This window comes from Polyodon spathula, chromosome 10 (genome assembly GCF_017654505.1).
Source record: "Polyodon spathula isolate WHYD16114869_AA chromosome 10, ASM1765450v1, whole genome shotgun sequence".
In the NCBI taxonomy this organism is placed as follows: Eukaryota; Metazoa; Chordata; class Actinopteri; order Acipenseriformes; family Polyodontidae; genus Polyodon; species Polyodon spathula.
The window spans coordinates 10,028,150-10,048,238 of record NC_054543.1 but is presented as its reverse complement, the minus strand read 5'-3'; the positions used below and the strand labels follow the sequence as shown (position 1 = coordinate 10,048,238).

Below are 20,089 nucleotides of genomic sequence, written 5' to 3'. Positions count from 1 at the left end.
ACAGACACAAGTGCTCAATCTGTGTATCAGATAAAGCTGCAGTTCCTCATGCACAAACTGTAATGTTCCAGATAATTTACATTCATCAGAAATATAGGCGCATTCTACATTTTTTTGTTTCCACACTGAAAACATTGAGCGGAAATACTGTTTTTTTTTTCTTCCTGGTAACATCCTGTATACCGAAAGCGCATGTGAATTGTGATAGAAAGCATCAAAGGAGACGTTTTTACAATGTTTGGGAGTGATGGTTATGACAGTTATCACATAAATATACTATGTTTTGTATCACTCTTAATATGATTATTTATAAACAACGCAATGGTGTTTTGTAAACACGATTTAACTCAATGAGCAATTCCAATTATTTTCAATTATAAACGGCCATGGCCTGTTTTTTTTTTTTTTTTTTTTTTTTTGTGGGGGTGGGGGAATAACAGTGCAGTAACCCACAAATGCAACATTTGCTCAGCGTAAGCTTCATCAGGGACTCAGGGTAATAGCTAAACTCGCCTCAGCAATATGCTCAGTGCACTTGACCGAAAATGATACCTTATAGGACTGAAAAAAACGAGGGAAAACGCAAGAACATGCCAACGTGCACCTTTACATTCTCCTAGGTTATCCCTTTCAGTGTGTTCAGAAGGGAGGAGTTAATTCATCGTTGATGCTCGGCTACGATTCTTGTTTTATGTTCGGTTTAACATTTCCTAGGCGTAGGAGGGTAAACGTTCAGTTAAAAGACATTCAACTCTTAGGACAATAAATTATTATTATTATTATTATTATTAATAATAATAATAATAATAATAATAATAATAATAAATACCCAGAGGTGCTGCAAACAGCGTTGGATTTTATAAAGCAACCAGTCGGTGAGTAATAAATTACAGAATTATTAATAGGGTAAAAAATGGCTAAATGTAATTTATGTATATGAAATGCAAAATTGTATACTATTAAGGTTAACCATCTGTATGATTAGGCATTCATATTCTAATGTAGCACCCACTTAACATATGTATGGTATTGCCGTTCATACTGGTTATTTACAAATGGTACATTTGTTAGAAGATGGTTTAGAAAAAAAAGTGTTATACATGAACTACAAAAGCAGAGCATGCAGTACATAGAGGTTAATACATTGCACAGGTCATGTACATTCTGCACAATTACAGGGTTTGGTGACATACAGGGTTTGGTGATATATATGGGTACTGATATATATATATATATATATATATATATATATATATATATCTATATATATATATATATATATTATCGGCCTGATTATGGTTTGTAGTATCATTATTACTAATAATAATAAACTCAATAATAAACTCAAACACCCATCTAAATTGATTTGTTGTGGAGTACTACATGAGCACAAATAATGTCTTATTAATCTTACAAGTCGAGCTACAAAAAAAAAAAAAAAAAAAAAAAAACACAGGAGAGGTTGTGTTTTTTAAATCAGATTCAAAACAGGAGCGTGATTCTGCTGATGAATAATGCTTATTTTGACCTAAAAACAAAATCAGGCAAGACTGAATAGGGGATGAAGACTTTTGTGCTTTTAAGTTGTTGTAATTTAAAGCATATCTACCTGACTTACATAAGGATTTCACAAGTCTCTAAACAGTGCCTTTCAAATTCTTTCCCAAGATTACTTAGATTGGTTTTGGCTGCTTACCATTGAAGGGATATATAGGCTTCTCTGTCAATGACCTATTTTTAGGAGAAATTCTATTCTATTCTCTGCTTTTTTTATTCCTGTACATCCCATAACGCTTTGCACCCAGTTCTGTCCATTACATTTTTATGGTCCAAAAAGCATACTTTTGTAAGCTTAACCTGTGAGATGCAATATCATACATGAACCTATTACTTTCCAGTATCACATATGGGAGGAATTAATTTACAGTTATATACTAAATTTGAGGCTTATTGTGGAAGGATAGTTGACAATAATGCCCGAATCCACTCCTTCAATTCACTGCAGTCCAGGAATGACTGGACAATTTTGTATGATACCAAACACTATTGTTGTTTTAAGTGATTTCGGCAGCATGAGATATGCAAGCAGGGATAATTAGGAAAAAGTATTGATATCTTAATAACATTACATCCTTGCCTCGTCATCCAGTTGTTTTCCTATTTTCTGTATGTTACATTTATGAATTTACTTACATTTTGTTCAATATATTATGTTCTAAGATGGGTGTTTCTCAGTTGCATTGCCTCACATACAAAATCGCAATGCTTAGTGTATCTATCCTTATCTGCTTGTTGTTTTTGATTTTTTTTTTTCTTTAAAATAATTTAGGTGCCCAAGTTCTTCACAATGAACAGAACTACAGCAACCTGCTGGATGGTTTTGCTACTGGCGGCTTTCTTCTGTGAAACTGTGATCTCAAAGGGGGGAAGGGGAGGAGCTAGGGGGGCTGCCCGGGGTACTGCTCGTGGAACGCGGTCTCGGGTGAAGGCGACGAGATACAGGTCTTCAGGGTCAACGCTGAGGGTGGCGGCCGCAGCGGCGGGAGGGGCTGCTGCTGGCGCTGCAGCTGGAGGGTGGCTGGCATCATCTCGCTACCGTTCGGGCGACAGCTCCGAAATGTACGGCAGGCAGTACGGGAACAGGACGGATGGTGACTACAGTTACAGTGCCAGAACATCCACCTCGGTCCAACCAAGATGTTCTTTCATCAACATCACATCAGCCCTCTGCCTGATTAGAGTCTTCAAATATGTCAGCTTCTGAAAGTCTTCAGGGTTTGTATTATTAATTATCTAATCTCCCCAGTGGAAAAATAACTAGACAGATACTCTGATTCCCCAGAACAGGCCTCAAAAGCAGATCTACATATTTTGTGTCATTCTGTAGTTAGAGACACATTGTTCTGCCAACTTGTCCAAATCCTGCTTCACACTGGACATTGTGATCTTTGTGCAGCCTCCTTTGTCTCACTCTTTTCATGCATAAAAATGAATCCATGGACTTTCTAAATATAAAAGAATCCTAAAGGTATACAATATTCTGATGGCTCTTTAATGAACCATTATAAACTAGATCGGGCTTTTGTTTTCTTACCCTACTCAGGTTTTCCTGCTGGCTAATCACCATAAGACACTTCAAGGTGTGTGTTGCTGTGACATTATTACACACCTAGGTGATACAGTGTGGTCATTTCACAACAAAGCACACCTTGTTAAAGCTTTGCTAGAGTCTTTCTGAATAATTCTTAAGAATATTTCAGTACTGAGCAGGGTATTTCATAGCAGTTTCATTGTAAGATAGCTTTAGGATTCTTGAATGATTTTGATACCAAGCTTTTAAAGCTTACTTTTCATTACCTTGCTTGACCAGGAAAGTAGAAGCCTTACATAGGAAACATGTCCCATTCATGTCATGTACATACGGAGTCACCATACAGACACGTACACTAACCTGTGTTTGAATATTTCGTTTTTTTGAGCACAGGGAGGGTTTTTTTTTTTTTTTTTTTAAAGTAGTCTATGAAGCATTCATTCTGAATTTAACCTTTGTATTGCTTTATCATTAGAACAATCTGTAAAAAAATATTCTGCAAGTAACAGTGTTTTGATATAGGATGCTACTTGAAAGTACTTTATATTTAGTTTTAGATTTGCAGTTAACTGCCAGAAGTAGGTGTTGCATGGAACAGTTATGTATGCTGGTTGTACTGAACGTATTAGTTTTCCACTGTTTCACATCATCGTTTTAGGGCCATCTGTTGCTAACTGTAAACTAAGTTTAGTAAATTACATGTGCACAGGTTAAATATTCAATAGTATCAAACATTGGTTTCTATTTTGCATAATACAGTAATGTCAAGATGCTGTTGTTAACTGTAGTGATGTAGTATGTGACATACTGCAGGGTATCCAAAACATGGAGATATGTTTGCTGTTTCAATAGTATTTTAATGTAACTATAAAGCTGTTATATGCTTCTTTTAAAAATAGCTCTAGACAGCTCTTTATCATTTAACCTGGTATGTTAACAACTGTACAAACTAAAGCAGCCTCTTTGACAAGTATTGCATTACCTTTACTCCCCCATAGAGGGCAACAGTATCTATAATTACAGTAAAACACAGAACATTGCCTGTTACACATTTTATAGACAATCTGTTAAAGTCCATGTGGTGGTAACAGGTACAAACTGAGAACCATGCAGTTTAGATATACATGCATACATAATACCTGCACTAGTCACTAGGATTTATAATAGCAGTGAATTACTGTTAGAACTACTGGAATTGACTGTTCCAATCCTTCCAGTGTGTCATTCCATTTCAAGTTTATCCCTTTTCAAGGATATTTATGTATCTAATAGAATACTGTAATTCTGGGTGTGTTGCACTTGCTTTATAACAACATACTAAAGTACTAAATAAATGTAGTTGAACAATTAGAGTGTGTTCAGTAACACACTGCAAAAGTGGCAAGCCCAAATTATGGCTAAACAGTTTGTTAGGGAACAAAATGCAGCCGAAATGCACCAATTACTTTATGCTTTTTTAGTCCCATTCAAATATAGAGGCTGTAAACATTCACAATGAGCACTATAGATTATGTAATACCTTGATTAAATTATTTTCTGTCTTCTTCAGCTGAATGTATGTGCTTTCAGGGTCAATTTGTGTATTGACCCAAGACAACGCCATTTTGTAACTTTTTCAATTTTGTTATATTTATAAATAAAGATATATATGGTTGTGTAGAAATAAGTTTGCTATTGCATTTTAAAAACTGTCAATATTTTATAGCACCCAATGCCTAATAAAGATATTTTGTGTGTGTGTATTATATATATATACACACACAGGTAGGACAACAAACTGGTAAATACAATTAATGTACCACTTACTGTAGTTTATGTTTCAATTGTTGATGTGCTGTGAGGCAGTGGGGCTGTAGATAAATGGTTATTTTTTATCACATGCTGGAACATTGATCTTTCTCAAGATCTTTATCATTATCATTTTAAATATGTATCTATTTTAAACTATGTGTTGTGTTTCTGTGTGATTATAGTTTACACATTTATAAGAAAATAAATAAAATCTAAAATTTCTTGTATTTCAGGTGTCTCTTTTTCTGAAAATGTTTGGGCTGTATAGTACTGCTGGCATTAAACATATACATGATTGGATGCATTTCACAATACAGGTTCTTCATGTTTGCATCATTGTTAAGATTAACCATGGTTTGGATAATTAAAATAGACTCCAGGGTATGCCAAGCCAGCATAGCATTATCTTTTATACTGACGTCATAAAAAAAAAAAAAAAAATACTATACTAGCAGGCACAATCTATCTTTAATAAATATGGCTTAAGAAGACATTAAAGTTCAGAAGGGGGAAAAAAAATCTTTACCAGATAAAATAGGATAAACAGGTTAATCTTTGGATGTAGAGTATGAAACAACTGTTGTTATTTCTGGAGTAGAATCAGATTATCTCTTGTGCATTACATACAGACTAAATCAGACTTAAAATAGCTGTGTTTAAGATTTTCCAATGAAAAAGACTTGATTTCTGTGCATATTTGACGCAAATGGATATTGCACATAGATGGACTTACCTACTCACGTGACCCCTCCCCAGACCAAGGTACACGGCTGTATTAATAATAGATACACTAAGTTCTAAAGGCTACGTTACTGTATTGTACCATTATGTGTGAAAGAGAACTTTGAACATTCAATGCAACAACTGGACATGATATTTAAATAAAGTCAGTTTAATTATTACTTTGTGCTTTTACATAAAAATAATTCAAGAAACCCGTTATATACAATGAGTTTTACTAGTTAATTCTCTAGTTTGTTTCACGTTGTAGACACAACAGCTTATCTTTGTCCACAGAGTTTGGTCAATCAGTCCATTATCACCCTGCCTAGTTCTCCTTTCCTGAAAACTCGGATGAAATCATAGGCTGCAGCACTATAGTTTGGCACTGTGATAGTGATATCCCCTGAAACATAAAAAACAGCAACTCAAAGCTCAGAAGCCTCAATTTCAAAAGATTAGTTTTTTTCATTCGTTTTTCATCCAGTCTGACTTTCACATCATTTACAGTTTCTCTGTTTGGCTGACTGGTCTACATGACTGATCAAGTCTTCTGCACCAGTGACCAGTCTACATGACAGAACTGATAGACAAATCAGTAACTTACCTACTCCAGTGATGGCTTTAACTCTCTGAGTTTTTCCAAGTTTAACTGCAATCTTTTTCAAAACATGCTGGATGTCATCACAAGGCTCCCCCAGCTCATACTTATCAACATAACTGGAAAGACAGTAAAGTGTTAACATTAATAAAATAAAAACTGAAACCGTAATATATAATCTCATATTTATAGACTTACCTTAATTTTTCATGTTTGTTCAACGTATAAAGAAGGTAATCTGCTATGACATCTTCACCAACTAAATGGTCTAATATAGTTCCTGTGTCGAGAAAACAAAAAGGAAATACAAATTAATATCACACTCATGCAATAGAAATGAGGTAACCATTGTATACATACTGTATGTGGGTGGAAATCTAGATTTTCATAAAGTATTACATGTCAAGATACACATTTTCAGATAGAAATTAGGTTTGATTAAACACAGAATAACCTGTAAAATGTGTGTACAAAACTATGATAATATTCATAACATTTATTCCACAAAAACAAACAAATACAGGAAAATAGTGTCGTGCTCAGCATGCTGCTGCCACCTGCTGCTGTACAATCATATTGCAGTTTGGACTACTTTTTAGAGGCTAATTGGACTGTTATTAAACTTCAGCATTGAAAATCACACTGTATAATAGACAATTTTTATAACTACTTCAAAAGACTAAAGATTTATAATATATAATATATATATATATATATAATATATATATATATATATATATATATATATATATATATATACACACACACACACACACACACACACACACACATAGCTAGTGGACAAAAAAAATGGAAATACCTGGGTAAATGAAGGACACCAAGTATATTGAAAGCATGGGCTTCCACACAGGTGTGGCTCATGCGTTAATTAAGCAAGTAACATTCCAGCATGCTTAGGGTCATGCATAAAAATGCCGGACAAGCCTGGTTGCCTATAATTATGGCTAGCATGGCTGCAAGAGGAGACCTCAGTGACAAGAGGGGTGACTGTTGGGGCACGCTTGGCAGGAGCTTCAGTGACCAAGACAGATCAACTTTCTGATGTTTCACGAGCAACGGTGTCTAAGGTGATGTCGGCATAGAACTCCGAGGGATTGACATTATCAGCAAAGGGCAACAGCGGGTGGAAGCACATACTCCAAGATCGTGATATCTGTACATTAATTCGAAGTGCAAGGCAAAACAGGCGAGCAACTGCAGATCAATTAACTGCAAGTTTCAACCTTGGGCGCGAGCAGCCAGTTTCATCAAAAACGGTCCGCCGTAGAACTCTACAGAGCGGGATACCAAAGTTGGGTTGCAGTGCACAAACCGCTCATCACACCTGGCAATGCACATTTGAGAGTCCAGTGGTGCAAAGAGCACAGGCAATGGACTACCAAGCAGTGGAGAAATGTGATATAGTCAGATGAATCATCCTTCACCATGTTCTTGAAGAATGGACGAGTGCACGTGTGGCACCAGCCTAAAGAATTCTACAGCCCCGAGTTCTTGGTTCCGACAGTGAAGGGTTCGGGTGGTCCCGTATGCTGTGTGGCGCATTTTCCTGGCATGGTTTTGGTGCACTCATTCCATTAGAAGTCAAGGTCAATGCCAATCGCTATTTATTGGTACCGAGTGATCCTCTTCACCCCATGCTGCAGCATTTCTTTCCTGCTGGGGGGGTGTCTTCCAGGATGACAATGCCCCCATCCACAGAGCAGTTGTGTTTGCCCAACGATTTGATGAGCATGACTCTGATGTTATCCATATGTTATGGCTTCTCAGTCACCAGATCTGAACCCAATTGAGCATTTATTGGATATTCTGGAACGACGCCTGAACCAGCATTTTCCACCTCCATCAACCAGGAGTGAGTTGACTAACTTTCTCGTGGAAGAATGGTGCCGCATCCCTCCTGCAGAATTCCAGAGGCTGGTAGACGCATACGCACGTGGTGGCTCAACGCCCTAATAAGTGACTTTACATTGGTGTTTCCATTTTTTTGTCCACTACCTGTGTGTGTGTGTGTGTGTGTATATATATCTTCAATGAATTTGGATGCAGTCTACTACTGTATACTATTTTATCTATTGTGTACACTTACCACATAACGACAACTTCATTCCTGTTTCTAAGCTTTCTATCTTGGGAGGAAGAACTCCAGGGGTGTCCAACAGATATATCAACGGTCTCTCGCAGACCTGGAAGTACACAGCTTTTAAAAAAAAAAAAAAAAAAAAAAAAAAAAAAAAAACCTGCAACCTGCAGTACTGAGGACATAACTGAGTAAAACCAGGATGGAAGTGTAATGATGAATACCATTCTGATCTGCGTTATACAGCGTGCTCACAGACAACAAACTGCGTTTACCTGAATTCTAGACAAGACAGCTTTAGTAATACCAGGTTCCCCTCCAACTTTGGAAGCCTTTCCTTAAAAGAACAAAATAAATGATGTGCATAAACTGATAATTTATTACAGTAAATCACACAATGACTGCGATATGGCTTAGCTTAGTTTATTCACTTTGTGCCCTCCACGTCCAGAACAGGTACCTCTCCACAGAGCAAGCACTACTACAAAGAGAGTCCTCCTTAGTCAATAATCAAAAACATAATCAAAAGAATAAAATAATTCTAAAAGGTTACTTTCTAAACAGGAAGACCTTTGCATTTTACCCGTGTATGAGGTAGCATGACTAAGTTACTGCTGGTACATCAAATGATATGTAGGGGTAAATAATGGAATTGTGTCTCTTCTTTTAGAAAGCAGTCCCCAAACGTTTTGTCTATATCTATTTCTAAGGCTATCTCATGCACTCTAAATATAGCTAATTTTGTTTTGGAAGTACATGAAATTAAATTAAATACCTTTTTTTATATGCAATCTTCGTAAGGCATTAACAAAAGAAGATTTCCCAACATTTGGTATGCCTATCACCAATAGGCAATACTCCATGTTCTGGTGATATTAAAGAAAAACACTTGTAAACTGCAGCACTATATCTGAAACATGATTTACAGTAAAATTATATATATATATATATATATATATATATATATATATATATATATATATATATATATATATATATATATATATATATATACCAGTTAGTAAACACACTTGTATACATTATTTTTGTGGTTAAATGAAAACTAAAAAAAGTGTGGTAACTTTAACTTTAGTTATGAAATAAAACATCTAATAAACAAAAATAAAAAGGCTATGTATTTTTTTGTAAATCCCTAAATGTGTCTTGCCTTCTCATTTAAAACACAAACCCATCATCTTGTGGATGATTACAATGTTTTGAGTGCATGAGTTACAAATTGTGACCTGGAAATACAAGAACCTGATACATTTATCATTACACAATACAGGTCAAACTGAATTACTGACCTCTGTCCTGTGAAACCGGGGGCTGCTTTCAATTAGCTCTGTAACCACTGGAACCACCTCAAAGAAAGAAAAAAAACAAGTGTATTTCATGAGCTAGGCTTATTTAAAGCACATTTAGACTGTTTATAATTAATTAAATAATTGTGTTTTTATAATAATTGAGACTTTCATGATTATCACAATTTATGTATACAAAATATTACTTTAAATGATAGCCAACTATATACACTATAAGAAACGATTATTTGACAAAGGTTTGGACTAGAAGCCTCTCAACAAATGTTTCTTTTAGTGTTTCTGTTCAAAGTGAAATAACTCCCAGTTAAAGCATTATTAATTGGAATGGTATTTCAATATTCTCACCTTCTTCATATTCTCATCTCTCTGTGTTAGGCAGTCAGCAAAGAGAACATTGCTCACACCTTCCCTTTTCAGTTGTTTGAGAACTCTCTATAAAATTAAAAGCAATATTTAAAGTATAATTGTACAAAACTGCAGAAATGATGTGTGAATGAATAGTCTCTGAACATACACACTGGTCAACACATTTAGAGCTCTACATGTTTTCGTTGTTGAACAGACTCACAGTAGTGTCTTTAGTGTTTTAATTCATTAATTGGGACTTGTTCATTTTAAATTGTGCCCTGATTGTTTAAATACTATTAAAAATAATAATACTTGCCTGCTTCTCTGATAAATCTGCTAAATCCATTTTGTTCAGCACCAGTAAATGTGGCTTAATGGCTAAACTTTCCTGAAAGAGAGGATTACGGCCAGAGAAAGGAATGTGATCTAGTTAAAGAATCCCCAAGATGAACTGGAAGACTAGGAAAATATCCATACAGTTTTATATTAATAAAAGTTTGTTTATTTGCTGTACTTTGTTTGCACTTCTTACTGTACATTACTAGGGGTTTAAACCGCTGTAAATTTACGTACTTTTCGCGGGAGGTTATGGAATAAAACTAGGATTTTGCGGACCTGTTTAAACATTAAATAAACCGAAGTATTTCAGAGCAAAAGCGCCTAAAAACAGTGGTACTTGCTTCCTTACTAAAACAGAGTGCTGTCATTTGTTAAAGGCAAGCATGCGACATCCCCCTGCAGTTGCTGCCGACATTCTGTCTGGTGTGGACTTGCCATTACATTGAGACGGCACGTCGGCATCCACTGAATTGGCTGGAAGTGTAAGGCAAAGCTTTGGCAAGTTATACAGATGTGGAAATTGATTAGAAACAGTCCCAAAACTCGGTTACCCAAGGGCATCTGGCATTCTTTAATAAAGGCAATATAGACAACACGTTCGTGGTCATGTTATTTGTCCCACTCAGGAATTTACTTTATTAGTACCGAGTCAAAACAAAGAAAGCATGCCTAATCGGGGCTAAAATTATGAAAAGTATGCAGCAGCAGGTTGTTTGAAGCGAGATGGCTGTGCTAGAACGTACATGTAGAACTGACTTTCAAGTTTGCTTTCTGAAAGCTGTTTGTTTTACATTATGTTTAGCAGCCTCTGGAGTAGCCCTTCGTTTAATGTGTGATTCTGAAGCTAAATAGCAATCGATTGTATTGTATCGACTATTTGCGTTATGTGTTGTATCGTTTTGTGTCTCTGTTCCGTGTTTTGCCTGTCCTGAGTGCCTGTGCATGTGAGTGAGTGCAGCTGTGAATGTTGTCCAATAACGTGCTGTGTTATGTGTACATTGTATGTCTTGTTATGACTAAATGTCACCTGTTTTCGCTGGGTTTTGGGGTACAAAGGGGCAGCTTGCACGCTGTGATGTGTTGTGTTGTGTTGAGCTATGTTTGCTATGGCTCCTGGGAAGCTGATTGAGAGCTGTGGACTCTGTGGGGAGAAAGGGACTCAATAAAGCTTTTGGAACGAAGAACAAGCACGTTTGTCTCTCACTGCCTGTGAAACGCTACAGTATTTTCTATGCTTAAACAATTACCTCCATCTGCATGTACAGTTTCTTTGGGATCCTCAGCTGAAACATACTCTGCTTTTTTTGCATTGTCGTTCATTTTTTTTTTTTTTTTTTTTGTATTTTACCTCCAATGCTGAAGACTAGATTTTAGCAACCTAAATCAAAACAATGCAGCACCTCCTACAGTCTGTACAGTGCAGATCAGAGAAAAGACAGTATTGATAGTCTGATTAAACCATCGTTGTCATTTCAACAGTAAAGAATAAAGATAGCCGCTTTGGAGTATTTATTTTAATGTTATTTGTCTAAGGACCTTTTGCCTGAGTGCACTGCACATAGGGCGGCTTAAACGAGGTTGTAAAAGCACATCCCCGTACTAGTCTGGAATGCATTGGCCCCCAAAGAGAAAAAAAAGGATATTCTGGCATCATGAACTTCTATTATACAGTCCACGTTCTTCAGAGTCGCCTTCATCTGTCTGAGTCCTAGTACAACAAAGTAAAAAAGCATTCAAACAACAAAACAGACTATACATCACCTGCTTCCCTTTCACAGGAGCCTCGGGCTAATTAGCGGAAACCAACATTTATGTCTAACATTATTATTATTATTATTATTATTAATAATAATAATAATAATAATAATAATAATAATAATAATAATAATAATAATAATAATAATAATAATGAACTTAGCGATTCACAGTTCACTATCGTATCGTGTAAAGTAATTACTTAGGGTCTAGTTGATCAATGTACATACAGCCCTGCGGGATGTTGGATTGTAATTTTATTTAGCAATTTTTACAGAACTGAAGAAATAGATGTGTTGTATAACCCAAGAAAGACGATGCTGTATCGTCTAATAAAATCAATCAATACATTTATTCAGAAGTTATAAGTGGATCAAATAAACCCCTTGTGTTGTTGTGTTCTTAATTTTGCCTGAACTTGAAAATTTAAATCAATTATTCTTACCTTTCGCCATATGACCAGGGAACCAGTTAGCTATTTCTCTATTACCAAAATCAAAAAACTGTCGGAATTTTGCAACATTACACAGTGTTTGGTATATTCGCATTTTTAACTTTTAAACACGTTCTTGTGTTTATACACGATCTGTCTTGTCCCTCACTTAAATGTACAGTGTGCAACTTTTATTACATTCCGGGTGGTTTTCTAATCTACAGAAGAGCAGTTCCTGTCACAAAAGCTACCGGCATTGTAATTGTAACCACAGCAAAGGATTAATTATTACTTAGTGTAGTTTTTTTTAGCATGTTTTTCTTTTATAGTCTTTGAGCTTTGAACATATATCCTTTATAATTTAAACAATGTTGTCATAATTATGTATATTTAATAACTGTATTTAAATATTTGTTTACAGGAGATGACCAAAAGCACATTGTCTCTCGTGTAGGGTGACCATGTTGCATTGCTTATTTACTGGACTACAAGTACAAACGTAACGAATAATTGACATGATATACAATATATATATATATATATATATATATATATTATATATAGCTATATATATATATATTATATTCACATTTATCTTGAGAAATATTCCAGTAGATTTGAAACACTTGCTAGGAATGTTCCATAATGTTGGTTCTCTTTCAATAAGATAGATTTGACAAACAGCAATTTGTGTATTTGTATTGAATGAAGGTGGTAAATCACAAAGAGCACAAATAAGGTGTACATATGCATGTTTTAAAGAAATAACTTTCCTTTTGTCATTCAAACTTGAAAACTGTGCACTTCGGTTCCATCTTGTCAAGCTCTTCCAAACAACATTGCCTACTGGCATCATCTGCTAAGAGAGGTTCGATTGGAGCATGTGTTACATATTTCACCCAATGAGCAGGTGTTATATATTTCACCCAGTGAGCAGGTGTTATATATTTCACCCAATGCCACAGCCAAATTTGGAAGTCTTTAATTGGCTGAAGCAGGACAATCTAAAATCTGTAAAAGAAACCATCCTGCAAATTACTGAAGAATATCACCCTGTCTTCAGTATAAATATGATTTTGGACACAGACCACAATCTTTTGAACAAGATTATAGATTATGTTTTTCTTTATTATTGTATAGCATTTATGAATTATCAAGGAAAAAAAAAGGAATGCAGTGTGTTAGAAGAACAATTTATGAAAGCATATTTAAAACACTTGTGATGCTAATAGATGGAGCTGTTTCAGTTTTTTTTTTTTTTTTTTTTTTTGGTGTTATTTATTACTTGTAAAAAAATTCTATTTACTGGTATATAAGTTTCAGAAATGTATATATGTACAAGTCAAATCAAATAAATCATTTTCAGGCTTTAGGCACTACATGTCTCATTCTTCATTCTCTCCCTCTGCTAGTAATTCATTGGATATGGGAAGTATAGTCTTCATAGCTTTGAGGTGAAGCGTTGAGATATTAGAGGAGATTGAATGCAACAAGTGATCAGTCTGTCTGCTTCTCTTCAGCCAGACAGCAAGGCGCCATGGGTAGTTGAATAAAATGACCAATGCCTGGCTTCTCCAGCAAACAGAAACCGTGAAGGCTCAAGGGAGACAAGCAGGTTTATTGTAAAAGGTTTCAGTGTTACAGATTATTGAATCAGTCATTTTTTTCATAGGTCATGAGGTCCAGCTTGAATTTAGAAGACATGTACAAGGGGGTGCCACTTACTGTTGCAGCATTTTCTATGTATTGGATGAGGACAGTATACTAAGGATACTGTGGTACTGGTACCATAAAGCATCCACTGGAAATGCAAGTTGTCCGATCGATATATGGGATATTCAATAAGAAGTTAAAACCCACTTAAAATCTGAGCAGATACAGAGTGCGATATATACATACAGACAGACAGATCTCTATATGTGCACAGATTCTGATACTCAAAAAAATAAAGATTTTCATAACCAAGTGCTTCTCTCACTATAAGTGAAAATGTAATTCTGAAATATGTATTGGTTACTCATACATGTTATTCCAAACAGAAACCCAGTGCCTTTGTATCTGTTTCATACGATTCAGACAAGTATTGCATGTCAAGATAATACATTCTCAGATAGAAATTAGGTTTGATTAAACACAGAATAACCTGTAAACTGTGTGTACAAAACTATGATAATATTCATAACATTTATTCCACAAAAATATACAAATACAGCAAAATAGTGTCCTGCTCAGAATACTGCTGCCACCTGCTGCTGTGCAATCAGCAGTTGGGACTACTTTTTAGAGAAAATAGTTAATCTTCTTCTGGTAAAGTCAATCAAAAATACTTTATTTAGGACTCAAAACACAAGCAAGGAGAAAGCAAATCAAAGAACACATAGGGCTTAATTCTGATTGCGAATGCACTCGTTCAGACTCAGTGGTTAAAGTCAAACGCTTCTGCCCTGTAGGGCGTGGCTTCTCCAAAAGTGCGATTCTGATCAAAATAAAAACCCAGCGCAAACGTACTTAGTGGCAGCTCCAAGCCAATCAATGCCGAGTAGGTTGGGGAATCTCTTAAAAACTGGAGCTATAATTACAAAAATTCTCACTATACGCTGAATAAGTACTAAAATAGTATACGCATGCCTAATCGTCTATTTGTAACACACTGGGCGCAATTCCTTTTCCATACACAATTACACAAAATTCCATTATATCTTGTGATATTCTCTCATACAATACCTACAGATATATTCGTTCGGCATAACACACTATTGCTAACCCATTGTTACAAATAACATTACCGTTAATTTCCCTACATTCATTTTAAACATATTCAACGCTACAGTAAATTATTCAAATTCCACATTGTGTCCAGAGTAGGTGACAATATTATCGCATTTCAGACACTGGTTCCTGAGCAGAACAGCAGTTTTCAATTGTCCTGTTGTATTAGAGTGAGTTCTATGTGGTCAGCTGTATGGTCCTGCTCCCAGTTGCCAGCTTGATTCCCCCCTTGTCCCGTTGGTTGAATCACCATCAGAATCAGAACCCTATTACAGTACTGTACTTGACATTATTGCAAAGTAACTGGCAAGTGTTTTATTCATGCCAGCCTGTTTTTGCTAACAAATGTATTTGTACTTTAGCGGTAGCTGAATTTAACCATTAAAATAACCACTTTTGCAACATAAAAGACCTTGCTTTCATTACTGTTCAAATTAGTAGTACCAATTTGTAATTTAAAGCTCACTACCAATTTTTAATAAAATATTTCTGGGCCTCATACATCTTAGTTTGTTGCAGATAAACATTTTTCTTTCTTTCTCTTTCATGTGCGGATCAAATGTAAACAATTCTGCCAGTTTCTTTTCTGGCTCAGTTCTTTAGCCACATTTCCAAACATGAGTTCACAATGCTTATCGTGTTTTTATATGTATGCAAATGTGTGTGCACACTGCCTTTCAATTCAGGCTACACAAAGTTTCAAACAATCTTTATTCCTTCTTTGGTTTTGCCTCCCCCCCCCCCCAATGTACTGTTCTAAATATACTCTAAGGAAACAAAAAGCATATACCTTCCTTTCTGCTTTTATGAGCAGTTTGGTTTCTTTGCACATTTGGGCTTAACTAGAACTTATCGTCTAATCACCCCTCATACATGCCACCTGATGTGGTCAGATACATCAGAGGCTTATCGTAATGCCCCTTATCGTGACGTACAAACCGGACAGTAAAAACAAAGGCAAAACAGGTCTAACAAATTCTCTTATACACTTTCACTTGAAAGATGATGTGTACAGTGAAGTCCCCTTGCTAATTACTCATAACCCTATATACTATAAATACCAAAAAGATGTCAAAATACCCCTGTAAGACACATTGCGGAAACACCATGTAATATCAGCCAAGTTTAAACAGCATCTTACCTAGTAAAGAGCTATAAGGTCAGGGAAATACAAAGGAAAAAATCCTTACAATATGATTTAGAACTGAACTTCGTCTAAACTTTCTAAAGAATTGTTGTGAGTACATAACAATGTGTGGTACTATGATACCTCATCGGTGCCTATCTTATAAATAAATAAAGCACTTTCGATAGATTTTTAAAGAATAATAGTGTTCTTATTTAGTATTTATGTTGGAGTGTTTTGAATCCTATTCCCCTGTACAACTATAATTAAACTTGGTAATCCCATAAAATAAATTGCATCTACTCCAGCAGCAAAAGCAATGTAATATAAAGGATTTGCAAAGTAATCATAATTATCTAATCTTTTGATTTACAATGATAGGATTACAGAAAAGGCCTGCTGTGGTTAAATACTGTAGATCAGGGGTCTCCAATCCTGGTCCAGAAGGATACCACCCCTCTAGGACCACGGTTGGATGACCCATGCTGTGTAGATAGATAAACTATATTATCCTTGCTTTGCCTTCTGTACCCTCTAGATGGCACCCTGAATTTTATCTGAACAGTTTCAACAACAACAAACATTCTCTTTCAAGGTTTGGCATGTTATTTAACTATTTTTAAATTTACACCCAATCAATCATTGTTCTAAATCATAATAATCACATTAGGAAAGTTGGATTCTGAGAAGGGACGTTTCCTATTGGATTTTGAGTATCCTCCTAGAGGCTGATTTGTAATGTACTAATTTGACCACTAGAGGGTACAACATTATGGCTTCATATATCTGTCACCGGTATATCACAGGCACGCCTGCAATTTATTTTGTTGAAAACATAACTTGGTGCATATACAGTACACTGGCCTTTCTATTCATGATTGTTTACAGTATATGAATGAAAGATTACACAAATAAGTACTAGAATATTTTTGTGTGCACTCATAAAAAAGGTTGTGCTGGAAGAAAACTTGCTTCCTTCTGCTCTGACAATGTTCTCCAAGTCTGAGGATTGGTTTTTCCAGCAGGACAATGCTTCATGCCACACAGCCAGGTCAATCAAGGTGTGGATGGAGGACCACCAGATCAAGACCCTGTCATGGCCAGCCCAATCTTCAGACCTGAACCCCATTGAAAACCTCTGGAATGTGATCAAGAGGAAGATGGATGGTCACAAGCCATCAAACAAAGCCGAGCTGCTAGAATTTTTGCGCCCAGAGTGGCATAAATTCACCCAACATAAATGTGAAAGACTGGTGGAGAGCATGCCAAGACGAATGAAAGCGTTGCTTGAAAATCAGGGTTATTCCACCAAATATTGATTTCTGAACCCTTCCTAAGTTAAAACATTAGTATTGTGTTGTTTAAAAATGAATCTGAACTTATTTTCTTTGCATTATTCGAGGTCTGACAACACTGCATCTTTTTTGTTATTTTGACCAGTTGTAATTTTCTGCAAATAAATGCTCTAAATGAAAATATTTTTATTTGGAATTTGGGAGAAATGTTGTCAGTAGTTTATAGAATAAAACAAAAATGTTCATTTTACCCAAACACATACCTATAAATAGTAAAACCAGAGAAACTGATAATTTTGCAGTGGTCTCTTAATTTTTTCCAGAGCTGTATATATATATATATATATATATATATATATATATATATATATATAAAACAACACAGCACAATTTTTCATGAGCTCCCCCACAAAATCGTTATACAAAATCATTACATTGATATGAATGTTAAATATTTATGTTCCAAATGATGTAACTCTTCAGTTCAGTTTACACATTCCCATATATTAAAACCCATGACAACACCAACACATGTATTGTACTATACAAAAAAATAACAATGAACTCTAAGTACAGCTGCAATAAACAATTGCTGAATGTATTATTAGAATCAATGGATTTACCCATAACATAATGCCAAATGACCAAGTTGCTCTCAAACTCCGTCTTACTTCCTACTGTTTGTCTGGGAAAGGAAATAATACTTATTCACATAATTTCTCTTTTGTCTGGAAGACCTGTTCGATCACAGCGAAAGGCAGGGCCATCATTCCCTTTACTTCTTAAAGAAAGGCAGTGAACCAGTTCATGGGAACTAGAGTTAAGGTCACACAGCTTAATTGTTAAATTTGTCAACGTGTGAAACAAAACAGTAATAAGAATTCAAAGAAAGACAATCATACTGCTGGAATTATTATCATTGTGCTGATTTTTCAGATTGTGCAAATTTCTGGAAAGCAGCAAGACAAATTTAGAAATAAGAATGTTTAGGAATTCCGCATACAGAGATGCCAAGGTCAGACTATCCAAATGAATGAGATAACAGGGGCTGCTCTGTCTTTCATGACTTTTAGATGCTAGACTGCTACAACTGACACTAAAAATGTACCTAAAATGAGTGAGTCACTCCAAATGAGTGAGGCTTGACATATCTGCAGATATACAGATGATGTTTTTCAATACATATATCTGTAAGCATTTATTTATTTTTGTTAAAATTGTCCCTCATATCCTCCCACACTGTTTGCAAACGGTTTTAACGGTAAATGAGGGTCATATCCTCCCACAAACGGTTAATATATATATATATATATATATTATAGATATATATATATATATATATATATATATATATATATATATATATATATATATATATCCAAGATTATCGGTTCTAACGAGTTTAGTGAAACTTATATTTTAGAAGTGATGCTTGGAACGGAATACAAAACATGCTAGCCCATTTCAAGAAGGGACCATGATTGTATCATCTTTAAAGCAGCCTAGTCAATGGGAAAATACCTTCCAATATTTGTACTTAAGGATGAAATGCATTGGCATCAATGCTATCACAACATTTTTAAAAAATTGAAACTGAACTGTAGAATCAATGTATGTTAATAATACCACATAATGAAAGACAGATTTGCTGATGTAATGATATAACATGAGAGTAAGTGACCTTCTTTTTCAACACTTGGTTTCACTTCCCCTTTCCTTTACACAGAGGTGTATTAGCATTTGTAAGGAATGTTACAAAATGTAGGTGATTAGCAATATGGAGGCTTTATTAAATAAAGAACGTTGTTAAGAATATGTACACTGGTAAATTCTCATATATGTATGCAATACATTCACTTAGAATACAAGTCAAATCAATGTTTATAAACATCTTTATTGAACCCTATGAACAGTCATAAGCTACTTAAGGTAAGTAAAGAGTGGCAGTCCCTATGTTTTGGGCAGGTGCTCAGTTAATCAAACATATCTCTCCATCTTAAAAAAAAAAAAGGTCTGCTTTAATATTACAATAATTTAAACCAATTAAGATTTAAAAACAATTTGAAATCACACAAAGCAAAGTTCTTATTTGATAGAAACATTCCAAATATGAACATGTAACCCTAGGAGATGGCATCTTGACCTCCAGTAAATTAAGCTTACACAAGTGCATTTAAATGATAAAGAGCTAACACCATATTTCCAGTAAAGCTTACCTAATTTACTGTCATTTTTGTAGGTCTACATTTTTTAACAGTGGCAGTGTATTTTAGCATACTCTTAATTGTACACAAAAGATTACACTCAAAATGGAAAAATATAATTTGACATACAGTAGTTTTAAATGCTGTTTATATTTAATTTGTACAGTAACTCCTTTCAAAGAAAGGCGCATTCC

General features: G+C 35.2%; 1 protein-coding gene across 1 annotated transcript; it reads right to left on the bottom strand.

Moving 5' to 3' along the window:
* Positions 1 to 2,760: 2,760 nt before the first annotated feature.
* mtg1 (mitochondrial ribosome-associated GTPase 1) lies at positions 2,761 to 12,674 on the bottom strand. Its single transcript, XM_041261017.1, has 11 exons — positions 12,514 to 12,674; positions 11,957 to 12,021; positions 10,291 to 10,395; positions 9,972 to 10,058; positions 9,609 to 9,665; positions 9,077 to 9,167; positions 8,577 to 8,638; positions 8,311 to 8,407; positions 6,402 to 6,483; positions 6,210 to 6,322; positions 2,761 to 6,008 (listed from the first exon to the last, which is right to left on the bottom strand). The coding sequence occupies exons 1-11, from the start codon at positions 12,614 to 12,616 to the stop codon at positions 5,911 to 5,913; spliced, it is 960 nt and encodes a 319-aa protein (XP_041116951.1). The 5' UTR covers positions 12,617 to 12,674; the 3' UTR covers positions 2,761 to 5,910.
* Between the last annotated feature and the right edge of the window lie 7,415 nt (positions 12,675 to 20,089).

Excerpts from the sequence above, each read along its gene's own strand:
- mtg1 (XM_041261017.1), bottom strand. The coding sequence starts at position 12,616 with ATGCGAATATACCAAACACTGTGTAATGTTGCAAAATTCCGACAGTTT. Across the intron at positions 8,408-8,576 it reads CTGTCTTGTCTAGAATTCAG|GTCTGCGAGAGACCGTTGAT; the intron begins GTAAACGCAGTT and ends GTGTACTTCCAG. Across the intron at positions 6,009-6,209 it reads TAAAGCCATCACTGGAGTAG|GGGATATCACTATCACAGTG; the intron begins GTAAGTTACTGA and ends TTTATGTTTCAG.